Source organism: Haematobia irritans, chromosome 2 (assembly GCF_050003625.1).
Source record: "Haematobia irritans isolate KBUSLIRL chromosome 2, ASM5000362v1, whole genome shotgun sequence".
Taxonomy (NCBI): Eukaryota; Metazoa; Arthropoda; class Insecta; order Diptera; family Muscidae; genus Haematobia; species Haematobia irritans.
This window is the reverse complement of record NC_134398.1, coordinates 25,750,932-25,764,079: the sequence shown is the minus strand read 5'-3', so window position 1 is coordinate 25,764,079 and position 13,148 is coordinate 25,750,932. Positions and strand designations below refer to the sequence as shown.

The 13,148-nt window shown below is 28.9% G+C and overlaps 1 protein-coding gene and 1 long non-coding RNA gene across 2 annotated transcripts in view; one reads left to right on the top strand and one right to left on the bottom strand.

The window, feature by feature from the left end:
- Positions 1-356: 356 nt before the first annotated feature.
- LOC142223739 (uncharacterized) lies at positions 357-947 on the bottom strand. The gene is made up of 2 exons (XR_012718882.1): positions 726-947; positions 357-630 (listed from the first exon to the last, which is right to left on the bottom strand). It is a non-coding gene; the product is annotated as an uncharacterized LOC142223739 (long non-coding RNA).
- Positions 948-4,867: 3,920 nt separating this feature from the next.
- Positions 4,868-13,148, top strand: part of LOC142223738 (uncharacterized) — a 42,395-nt gene continuing 34,114 nt past the window's right edge. The window contains exon 1 of the mRNA XM_075293577.1: positions 4,868-5,572. Within this exon, the coding sequence (XP_075149692.1) occupies positions 4,887-5,012 (126 nt within the window). The 5' untranslated portion in view covers positions 4,868-4,886 and the 3' untranslated portion in view covers positions 5,013-5,572. The remainder of the gene's footprint in view (positions 5,573-13,148) is intronic.

Below are 13,148 nucleotides of genomic sequence, written 5' to 3'. Positions count from 1 at the left end.
AAATCCGATTCTTTTGTATGTTCATAAAATTATCAATTTAGAATCACTTCTTATCGAAGAAAACAAAATTCGGTAAATGACCTCATTCGTGCATCTCTTTGCCTCTTTCCTGTCTAACTTTTGTTGTGCATCGGTGAGCTCTTATTTTGGAAGTTTAATGGCTTTTATTCAAAGTAATTTTTTTTTCAATACGTGTTCCATCCGTTCTCAAGATATGTTCAGCTCAGGGGAAAGTTTTGTACCACTACGGCTTGATATTCAATCAAATTTGCCCACAACTTTTCACATTTAAATGTTTGGATGTCTCTAACGATAGCCAATTGTGGTTTACCACCTAATCAATCACATTATCACTCTTTTATTCCATCACACTAATAGCTTTATTTCTAAATGCAATAAATCAAAATGCTTTTGTATGCTTATAAACAATAAAATGAACTGTCTCTTATATACACATGTTAACTGTCAAACGAGCGGTTTTGCAACCTGAAGTTGGTTACAATCAAATGGTGATATTTAGAAAAAATTATTAATCGGGCAAAGGTTCATATTGACACGTTCACAAGCGAAGATTCATTGTTGTCTATTTGTCGTCAATAGAATATGCATCGCTTTCCTCTTGTAAAAGGTCTACGAATGTAGAAAAAAGCCAATTATATCCTTGTAATAAAAGTTGTCTTCACAATTAACCATGACATTTAGAAGTAGTTTTTGTAGTTGCTTACATGTTACTTAATGTGTATCTCTCTCTATTGTTCTCCTTCAGTAAATCTACTCTATTGTAGTTAAGTAGCAAAGCTCAAATTCCTTATCTTAAGTGCATAAGCTCTCTTTCTCCAATCTCTTTCTTACAAAATAAAAATCACTTAACAAAAGAATGCACTTCCTTACTGAATATAGCACAAATGTTTATAGTTTGTTATTGCAAATGTTATTCGCACCTATACCTGAACGAACTATTGCTTTATCACTGCAGGCACATTCTCAAAACTCTCTTCATAATTGATAGACCAACGATTGCTTGGCATGCCCTTGGGGTCGGTTTCCGTTGTAGTTTCTCCCACACTGCAGGAGCTATCTATTCTATCTCCCTTTACGCTTTGTTTGACTCTGCAAAGTAAAAAGCTCAATTTCCATATCTCACTATGTGTAGTTACTTGTATATTTGCGTTGTTGTGTGTGTGTGCGTTTGTGTTTTTATAATGATGACGACAATAAATTCTGCTCTTGTTATTGTTGTATATTTAATGACGTAGTTGTGGACATACCCTCGTATCATACATATACAGTACATTAAATGTTTGAATTTATATATGCATACATGTTTGTTGTTTCTCCCCCCCCCATTGGTATAGCAACAATTTTTTTAGTAGTAGAATATATGGAGAGAAGAAAGTTTAAGAATATAAAGAGAATCAAAAGTTGTTGTTATTCTCTCAATGCTATATTGAAGTTCTCTCAATGAAATGCGATTGTAGAAAAATTCTCCAATTAACAAATTTGATATGAATAATGTTTTAGAGTTGCCAGCTTTTGTTTTAAGACGAAAATTTTCTTTTATGGAATTTCGGGGGAAAAAAACATCGGAACTGAAAATGTGTTCATGGTCAAAAGTTCATTGCTACAATATATTGAAAATACATTTAAGAAATTGATAGGATTTTTTTTTTTACTTTTGAATTGAAATATTAAATATCCTAATTAGAATTTTAAATAAATAAATAAGGTTACATTCAATTAACCCTTGTACATAACAGGTTGGCTGATAAGTCCCCGGTCTGGAACATAGATGGCGTCGCTAGTATTAAATGCATATTATTTTTATATAGTACCAACCTTCATATAGTACCAACGTGTCAAAATTTGACGTCCCTTAGACAATTAATTTGTGAGATAGAGCGTCTTTTTGAAGCAACTTTTGTTATTGTAAAAAAAATGAAAAAAAAGGAATTTCGTGTTTTCATGAAATGCTGTTTTCTGAAGGGAAAAAATACGGTGGAAGCAAAAACTTGGCTTGATTATGAGTTTCCGGACTCTGCCCCAGGGAAATCAACAATAATTGAGGACGGTGAACGCATTGGACGCCCGAAAGAGGTGGTTACCGACGAAAACATCAAAAAATCCACAAAATGATTTTGAATGACCGTAAAATGAAGTTGATCGAGATAGCAGAGGCCTTAAAGATATCAAAGGAACGTGTTGGTCATATCATTCATAAATATTTGGATATCCAGAAGCTCTGTGCAAAATGGGTGCCGCGCGAGCTCACATTTGACCAACAACAACAACATGATGATTCTGAGCGGTGGTTGCAGCTGTTAACTCGTAATACACCCGAGTTTTTCCGTCGATATGTGACAATGGATGAAACATGGCTCCATCACTACACTCCTGAGTCCAATCGACAGTCGGCTGAGTGGACAGAGACCGGTGAACCGTCTCTGAAGCGTATAAAGACTCAAAAGTCCGCTGGCAAAGTAATGGCCTCTGTTTTTTGGGATGCGCATGGAATAATTTTTATCGATTATCTTGAGAAGGGGAAAAACCATTAACAGTGCCTATTATATGACGTTAATTTAGCGTTTGAAGGTCGAAATCGCGGCAAAACGGCCCCATATGAAGAAGAAAAAAGTGTTGTTCCACCAAGACAACGTACCGTGCCACAAGTCATTGAGAACGATGGCAAAAATTCATGAATTGGGCTTCGAATTGCTTCCCCACCCACCGTATTCTCCAGATCTGGCCCCCCAGTCTCAAAAGGATGCTCGCAGGGAAAAAAATTTGGCTGCAATGGGGTGATCGCCGAAACTGAGGCCTATTTTGAGGCAAAACCGAAGGATTACTACCAAAATGGTATCAAAAAATTGGAAGGTCGTTATAATCGTTGTATCGCTCTTGAAGGGAACTATGTTGAATAATAAATATGAATTTTGACAAAAAATGTGTTTTTCTTTGTTAGACCGGGGATTTATCAGCCAACCTGTTAAATAATAATTACGTTTTAAAATCAGTTTTGCACTGAAAAAATAGCATGCCCGGTTCCAAAGATTTTGTCTTTACTTTAAAAATTTTTGTATTGATTCCGAGCCAAAGAAGCGGAGAATACAAGTATGGATACTTTTAAGACACAATTCTCTTTTAAATTTGGGTTTTGTGTACTTTCTTCTAAGAAGGAAATTTTAATTTTTCGCATTTTCAGCCTTTCTTCTTCATATGCTATCAAAATCCTTTAACAACGAGTTAACGACAACTTTATTTTTCAAATTAAGACTCGACTTCCAGTGGAAATTATGCTATGTTTCAAGGAAAAAAACGTCTTTAAAATAAAGTTTTGAAAAACATGTCCTATATTTGAACGATTTTTTGCTTTGTAGTCAAGATGCAAAAAGACAACAAATTTAAAGACAATCTCATTAAAATTAAAGAATTTTTCTGAATTTATGACTTTAGGCCAACAAATTTTTCTTTCATGTTATGATACCCATTTTTAAGTCAAATCACTTAATTATAAGGACAACACGGCTTCATTGAAAAATTTATCGACTTTTGGACAAGGACAAAAATTTATATTAGAGAAATGCGTCTTCTATGCCCAGCAAAAGTTGCATTCGTATATTAAGGACATGAAATCTTTGACCTCACGACAATATTTTTTTCAGTGTATATAGAAAATAATTGCAATGAAACCTCCCAAATTTAGACACTCTGAAAACCCGACACCTCTCAAAAGTGAGCAACTGTGGGGAGACTTTTTCTATATTAACACATTAGCCTCTCATAACTGGACACCTCCTAAATATGGACAAAATTTAGGCGGCCGTGAGTGTCCACTTCTGAGAGGTTTCACTGCAGAAAAAATTTCAATTATATTTTTAATTGTAAATATTTAATTAAAATGCTAAGAATAAAATTTTAATTTCCATCATTTTCTTAATTGACTTTATTTTTTCTTTGTAATTTGATTAAAAAGGAAGACAATTAATTTTCTAATTACGTTTTCATCTTCAATTAACTTTTTAATTTTGAAATATTTTTTTTTTTTTTCAGTGTACATTTAATATTATTAGATTTATTTTATATTATATAATCAACTCATATATTATTTTAATATTTTTATATTAATATTATTTACTTGACTTTGTTGTGTAGATTTAAATATGGAAGTTTTAAAATTATTAAATCATATCCATGTATTATTTAATAATGACATTGGTTTTAACGGTCATTAACCGCCTCAATGTCTAATAAGTCAAAGAACTTAATGACCGCACCCCACAAATCAATGACGAACAAAAATTTGGGTACTGAAGTTTATAATATTTTATAAATCTTATTAATATACTCATATAAAGAAATTAATGTTTAATAACATTTTTGTATTTTTAGATAAAAAAAAAATTTATAAAACAACCTTATAAATAAAAACTAAAATATATTGTTATTAATAAATTCGTATAATTAAGAGTAAATTTGTAAAAAAAAGTCGAACTATATATGATTAAGACTTAAGCTATTGGTGTAGAGTTTTTTATATTTGCTCTCATAAGAGAACAGTCCCAGTCATTGTTAAAAGAGATACAAGAGTTGGTAAATTGCTTTGAAAGAGCAAGAGAGTAGAAATCAATTTATTTGCCTCCACTGTTCCTATTGTGCGAAATTCTTTCCTACATATTACTTTACTTTGCATTATAATGATAAAGAGATTTGTGGACGATGAGAGTAGAGAGAGAGAACGAGAGAAAGAGACAAATTAATTTTTATTGGTATATACTTTTGATAGCTATATTGTTGTTGTTGTTGTTGTTTGCATCAACAATGACTACTGTTGTATGGTGATGAGGCTTGTTGGCTAAAATATTGAAACCCCTGTCGTCAGTCTACATCAAATGATGAAACTGTGCTCATCTTGCAGAAGCTCTAATCTGCTGAATATTGTGATTGATCAACGTCTTAGAATTGACACCTGTCGATATCTAATCGAGATACTGTCGCGTCGTATAACGGGCGAATAAAGCGGATAGCAAACGTTATTTAACAAGGCAACAAATTTTATTCTGAAAAAAAAAGAAGAAACCAACAAATAAATTATCTATCATTTCAAATAGATAATACATAAAACGAAAGCAAGAGTATAGAAAACCAACAACAACAACAAACATCAGCTAAAACTAAAATGCTTAGGAATTGAAAAGATATTCCAAAAGGCTAAAGAAAAAGAAGCTATAGAGAGCTTAATAAAATTGCCCCCTGAACATAAGGCAAAGTTAAATGAAATTTGCAAAGAATATGAAGAAAAATTAAATTGAAAAAAAAAAACAAAAGCAAACAAAAAAAATTGTGAACACAAATAAAAAAAAAATAAAAAACAAAACAAATACAAAGCATTTACTATAACAAATAATTTGGAAAAAATAGAATTTTTAAAAAAATTAATTTAAAAAAATTAAAGTGTAAAAAATAACTAAAAAAATTGTGCAAAAATTAAAACCAATAATTTTGTGTCCATCTATATACATATTTATGTTTTAATTTGTTGTGAATATAATAAAATTAATTTATCATAAATTCAAAGGTGAAATATCAATACAAATTTAAATTTAAAGCTTAAAAACAGAAAACATTTCCTAGAAATTTTTACCAAATATTTTATTGAAATTCCAATAACAATTTCATTGTAAACAACCATTTGGTTTTTGTGAATCTTGTCCGCCTATTCAATAGTGTGGATTTACTCTCTAATCAAAAAGGGGATTTTCCAAACATTTTGCGTTGTACTTACACCTTTCAACACCAGTTTATATTTTCCTTTACTTTTGTTTTGATTTCACACAAACCACCAGGTAATTAATTTGGGGGAAAATCCCACATTGATAATGGTTAAGTTTTTCTTTCATTTTCGTCCACACAGTAAATCCATAAATTTCCATAATCATGATAATCAACAATAGCAACGTCATTATTATCATAGTTTTTCGTTTTCAGCTTGAATTATTTTAAGTTGTTATTTATGATTATTTGCAAGTTTCATTTGATATATGGGGAATTGCACAAAAAATCTGAAGGCGCTAAAAATTTTGGAATTTTCTTAACTGTTTATTTTTATGCAAAATATAATTTCGAACTCCCCATTTTTTTTTTGTTGCAATAAGCAAGCTTATTCACCACTTCTAAAACTTAGTATTTTTGCGATTGTGGAAAAATTTCTAATTAGGTAGGTTGTTATTGATGTAGGTCGGATGGTATTGCAAATGGGCCATATCGGACCACTTTTACGTATAGCCCCCATATAAACATACGCTCAGATTTGGCTTGCGGAGCCTCTTGGAGGAGCAAAATTCATCGGATCCGGTTGAAATTTGGTACATGGTGTTAGTATATGGTCTCTAACAATCATGCAAAAATTGGTCCACATCGGTCCATTATTATATATAGCCCCCATATAAACCGATACCCAGATTTAGCTTGCGGAGCCTCTAAGAGAAGAAAATTTCATCCGATTCGGCTGAAATTTGGTACATGGTGCAAGTATGTGGTCTCTAACAACTATGCAAAAATTGGTCCTCATCGGTCCATAATTATATATAGCCACCATAAAAACCCATCTCCCGATTTGGCTTGCGGAGCCTCTAAGAGAAGATAATTTCATCCCATCCGTCTGAAATATGGTACATGGTGTTGGTATACGGTCTTAACAACCATGCAAAAATTGGTCCACATCGGCCCATAATTATATATAGCCCCCATATAAACCGATCCCCAGATTTGACCTCCGTAGCCTCTTGAATGACCAAAATTCATCCGATTAGGTTGAAATATGGTACGTGTTGTTACTATATGGTCTCTAACAACCATGCAGGAATTGGTCCAAATCAGTCCATAATTATATGTAGCCCCCATTTAAACCGATCCCCAGATTTGACCTCCGGAGCTCTTTGAGGAGCAAAATACCATCCCATCCGGTTGAAATTTGGTACATTGCGCTAGTATATGGTCGCTAACAACCACGCCAAACTTAGTCCATATCGGTTTATAGTTATATATAGCCGATCACCAAAAAAAAAAAAAATCTACCAATATTGTATTTCTATAGAAAATTTTGTCAAAATTTTATTACTATACAATATTTTGTCAAGGTTTTATTTCTATACAAAATTTTGTACATTTTTTTTTCTATAGAAAATTTTGCCAAAAATTTATTTCTATAGAAAATTTTGTCAAAATTTTATTACAATACAAATTCTTTTCAAGATTTTATTTCTATAGAAAATTTTGTCAAAATTTTATTTCTATAGAAAATTTTGTCAAAATTTTATTTCTATAGAAAATTTTGTCAAACTGAATTATATACGTATATAATCGACCTTTTTTTGTTTAATATATACCCCGTATGGACCAACTTACAATTGAGCAGACGGTTTTAAGATACCTTGCCATCGGCAAGTGTTACCGCAACACACGTAATTCGATTGTGGATGACAGCCTTTAGTACAAGTTTCTATGCAATCCATGGTGGAGGGTACATAAGATTCGGCCTGGCCGAACTTATGGCGGTATATACTTGTTTTAATTGACTTAGTCTTCTGAGTTTGATTAAAAAGTTAATTGCATCAATTAATTTATTAATTGAAAAAATTTTCAACTTCGAACAGCTTTTTAAATTGGAAATATTTTGGTGATATTTTTTTCTGTGTGATTGCAAAAAAAATATTTGTTTAATTGATTCAATTAAACATTTAATTGATGTTGATAGCAAACATTTTTTTTAATTTATTCAATGAAACATTTAATTGATGTTGATAGCAAACAACCATTTTTTTTTAAATTGATTTAATTAAAAATTTAATTTATGTCGATTGGAAAACTTTTTAAATTGATTAAATTAATTATTTTTTGTTTAATTAAATCAGTTAAACAATGAAATGAGTTTTGCAATCGACATCAATAAAATTTAATTTAGTTAAATTATTAATTGGAACAATTGATTGTTTAATAAAACCCGCGAACATTTTCACTCATTTTCTTAACTATCCAGTTACCCAGTTTTTGGATCCGGAAGTGGTGCAAAATTGACGCAGAAGCGATGAATTTAACATGGGTTTGTCCTCCATTTCAACAGCTGTTGCACTGAATTTGCATCACTTCTTTAGGTCTGATCCGAATTCAATGTTTTGGATGTAAATTAAAAAATTCTGTGATATTTTGTCAAATAAATAATTTTTATAATTTTTTATAATTTTTAATGGATTCTAACGCTTGCCGGAAACGTTTGACCTCAAATATTTTCAAAAATTCACAATTTTTTCAGATTGCATGTAGCATTTTTTTAAATGATTTGTACCATCTTATGAATTCTTACTCTGTTTTTAACCTATTTGAAACAGAAAAAGTTAAAAATTCCCATTAAAAGTATAAAAAAAACCAACTTATAAAAAATTGCTTTAAAATAACTTCCTGCACACAAAAAAAAACTTTCTGATTCAATCACGAAATTAATTGATCCAATTAATTTTTAATTGAAATGTCTTCAATCACAGAAATGATAGTATCAATTAAAAAATTAATTGAAGGTCAATTAAAAAGTTAATTGATCCAATTAAAAATTTAATTGATACTATTATTTTTGTGATTGATTTTTGTTTCAATTAAAAAATTTGTTGAATCAATTAAATTTTTAATTGAATATTTTTTCTAACTCAATTAAAATTTTAATTGGAAAAATTTTCGTGAAATTTTTTTGTGTGTGGGTAGTTAAAATAAATAACATCATTGGAAGTGCATCTTGTGGAAGTGCTTTTAAAGTTGTGCCTTTGGAAGAATTTCCAATTTTTTTTTTGCTGGGTAACTTTGTGTTCTTAGTTTGATTAAAAAAAATTATTGTATCAATTAATTTTTTAACTAAAGACGTAACAATTTTCAATCCCTTTCCTTATTGATTTTCTTGTTTTCTTTTGACAAAAAAAAAAAAAAAAATTGATTGTATCAATTAAGTGTCTTTGTTTATAGATCACATGCAGTATAAAGCTGTCAAATGTGTCTTTAAAATTACAAAAATAATGGGTAGCTCATAGTTGTTTGACTTTAAACAGGTGTCCCCATATGGAGACAGAGGGCTGTAATTCGTTAAACATGGAATGGCCCATATGCAAACATTTATTTATTTTGTTATTTTGATAGAAGTGAAAGTTTAAGGTTTTGCAAATAGTTCATTTGAATGAATTAACACCTTTGGGACAGCATTTTAAAATGTTCGACTCATTTCGGTTCTTGGGACCAAGGCAAAATCTTTGATATATTTTCGTATTTAACCCAAAAAAAACAGAATAAATTTTAAAATTTAAATTCAAGTAGTAAATTTTCTAAAACCTAAAAATTTATACACAAATGCGCCCATCTTGAACTCTAAAGAATTTTTTCAATTTTGATCTCTAATATTTTTTCTTCAACCTAGGAAATTTATAACAACTGCAAAGAAAAATATAGCTAATAAATTGTAATGATTTACTTCTTTTTGTGATATCGACGTGATATCGTTGTTTGTTTAGTTTAGCTAACATTTAAAAAAAAAATGTTCCTTCCTGGTGGGTTCATCTTTTTTTTTTTTTTTTGAGTGTACATAAAAGACCAAATTTCCCTGATGGAATATATTTTGATAATTACGAATTTTATAGAATTAGTTTACATTTAAGTTAATAATTGGAATAAACAATATTTGCATGGAATTTCTTACGAAATAGATAATTGCTCTAAGAGCATAGTTTTTAAGGTTCCCTTCCTGTGTAAAATCACCAAACTCTATTTTTATATAAGAAACTTGTGTAAATATACAACATTGTGTATGCTATACTACTTACCACATATACGGCGGGAATATGTGGTCTCTTATTTACTTCTTTCATGTCTTTATCTTATGACACACATGGCCCACATTTCATTGTGCATATTTTATTTTGCCCAGAATCCAGAATCATATGATTTCCATTAAATGAAATGATTTCTTGTCATTGGATTTTGTTTTCTTCTTTGTGTTCTGCCCATCATTGAACATTCCTACGTCTGATGATTACACTATGCCACACAAAATATCAATTTTATTGTAAAAAAGAAAATATTTGCATATAAGTAAAAAAATCAAAACTAATTTCCTTAATAAGTGGTACAAAGCTCAAACATACATGCAGAGAAGCGAATATCCACACATCGTGAATTGCCGCTCTGAAGAAATATTGTCGTTTCACATGACCAAAGATTTCATTTCCTTAAAATACGAATGCGAATTTTTCTTCGCTTAAGGATTTTGGTATTGATTCCGAGCCAATGATGCGGCTTCTTTAAAATAAGGAAATTTTTTAGCGGCCTATCTAGGTTAGGTTAGGTGGCAGCCTGATGTATCAGGCTCACTTAGACTATTCAGTCCATTGTGATACCACATTGGTGAACTTCTCTCTTATAACTGAGTGCTGTCCGATTCCATGTTAAGCTCAATGACAAGGGACCTCCTTTTTATAGCCGAGTCTGAACGGCGTTCCACATTGCAGTGAAACCACTTAGAGAAGCTTTGAAACCCTCAGAAATGTCACCAGCATTACTGAGGTGGGATAATCCGCCGCTGAAAAATTTTTTGGTGTTCGGTCGAAGCAGGAATCGAACCCACGACCTTGTGTATGCAATCTAGGCTTTAAATCTAGGATCTATAAATTTAAAATTATGATACAGATCTCATTTCCATTCGAATTTGCATTCTATTTTCTCGGTATATTAATAAAGCTATTCACGTACAAACAAATGCCAATTTAACATAGTAAACCCTATTTTCTTAATTCCAAAAAACAAAACAAAAAAAAAACTTTACAAAGATGCTAAATCCTCAAAATAAGTATAAGACTATACACAGAAAACAAAAATTCACAAAAAATTTTCCAATTAAAATTTTAATTGAGTTAAAAAAAGTACTCATTTAAAAAGTTAATTGAATCACCAAATTTTTTAACTGAAACAAAAATCAATCACAAAAATTAATAGTATCAATTCAATTTTTAATTGGATCAATTATTTGTTTAATTTACCTTCAATTAGATTTTTAATTGACATTATCATTTCTGTTATTGAAGACATTTAAATTAAAAAATTAATTGGATCAATTAATTTCGTGATTGAATCAGAAAAACAATTTTTTGTGTGAGCTTGAAGCTTTTTTTTCTTAAATTTAAAGATTCAAAATTTTAGTTAATTTAAGGATGATTTTTTAAAATCAAAAACGTATTTATTTACTTAAAAAAATTTGCCTTAGTTCAAAGACATGTGACTTTAACGAAGGGGCCAAATTTTCAAAATTTGTGTCTTAAATTTAATGGAAAAAATTGAAGCAAAGATTGTCAACTTTGTTTTAATTAAAATTTCATTAGTTTAAAGAAATTTGTCCTTAATAGTCTGTCAATTGCGCATCCTAAAAATGAGGTTGCGTAATCTTTAATACCAAGTAAATATTTTTTTCCGATTTTTTTACTTGTCCAAAAGTCGATAAACTTTTCAATGAAGTAGTTTTTTTCTTATAAGTTTTTATGGTAAATTTGTTCAAAATTTTATTTCTATATAAAATTTTGTCAAAATTTTATTTCTATAGAAAAATTTGTCAAAATTTTATTTCTACAGAAAATTTTGTCAAAATTTTATATCTATAGAAAATTTTGTCAAAACTGTATTTCTATAGAAAATTTTGTCAAAATTTCATATCCATAAAAAAAATTGTCAAAATTTTATTTCTATTGAAAATTTTGTCAAAATTTTATCTCTATAGGAAAATTTTGTCCAAATTTTATCTCTGTATAGAAAATTTTATCAAAATTTTATATCTATAAACAATTTTGTCAAAATTTTATCTCTATCGAAAATTTTGTCAAAAATTTTATTTCTATAGGAAATTTTGTCAAAATTTTATTTCTATAGAAAATTTAGTCAAAATTTTATTTCTATAGAAAATTTTGTCAAAATTTTATCTGTATAGAAAATTTTGTCAAAATTTTATTTCTATAGAAAATTTTACCAAAATTTTATTTCTATAGAAAATTTTTTCAAAATTTTATTTCTATAGAAAATTTTGTCAAAATTTTATTTCTATAATTTTGTCAAAATTTTATCTCTATAGAAAATTTTGTCAAAATTTTATCTCTATAGAATTTTTTTTTTCAAAATTTTATCTCTATAGAAAATTTTGTCAAAATTTTATCTCTATAGAATTTTTTTTTTCAAAATTTTATCTCTATAGAAATTTTTGTCAAAATTTTATCTCTAAAAAATTTTGTCAAAATTTTATCTCTATAGAAAATGTTGTCAAAATTTTATCTCTATAGAAAATTTTGTCAAAATTTTATCTCTATAGAAAATTTTGTCAAAATTTTATCTCTATAGAAAATTTTGTCAAAATGTTATCTCTATAGAAAATTTTGTAAAGATTTTATCTCTATAGAAAATGTTGTCAAAATTTTATTTCTAAAGAAAATGTTGTCAAAATTTTATCTCTTTTGGTAAAATTTACAAATTTTAATTCACGAAATTATTAAATCTTTTTATATTATTTGTCCATAATTTTCCTCTTTTTTTAGTTTATTTAACTAACGTACACAAAAAATTATTAATGTCAAGAAAACTTTCTTAAAGCATAATATTTCCATGAACTAAAAGAGGGTTAAATTTGCTTTAGTGACATATAGGTTTCACTTTTTTTGAGTGTAGATAACTACTCGATAGTATTAAGACGCTTTTGTTTTTTTTGCATCACAGATTAATAATTCAAAAATATGGGCAAAGGGTATATGAGCATCAATACAGTTGTTCTTATTTCTTCATAATAATTGCGGTTTTGTCGTCAATACTTCATCATAGAATGTTATCAATTAATGTATATTAATTTTAATAATAAAGCATGAATTGACTTTTGTTACAATTCATTTAAATGAATATCTTTTGTATGCGTTCAGTTTTCGTTGTTTTTGTTGTTGTTTTTTTTTTAAATTATTATATTACTCTGTCAATTTCCATGTTTATTTTTTGCTTTCGAGAATGCGTCATCGTTTGTTGAGTTCGTTGCAACGAGATTATTGTTTTTATTTTATTATAATTTTTTTCTATTATGTTTTGGTTTTAATTGTTTA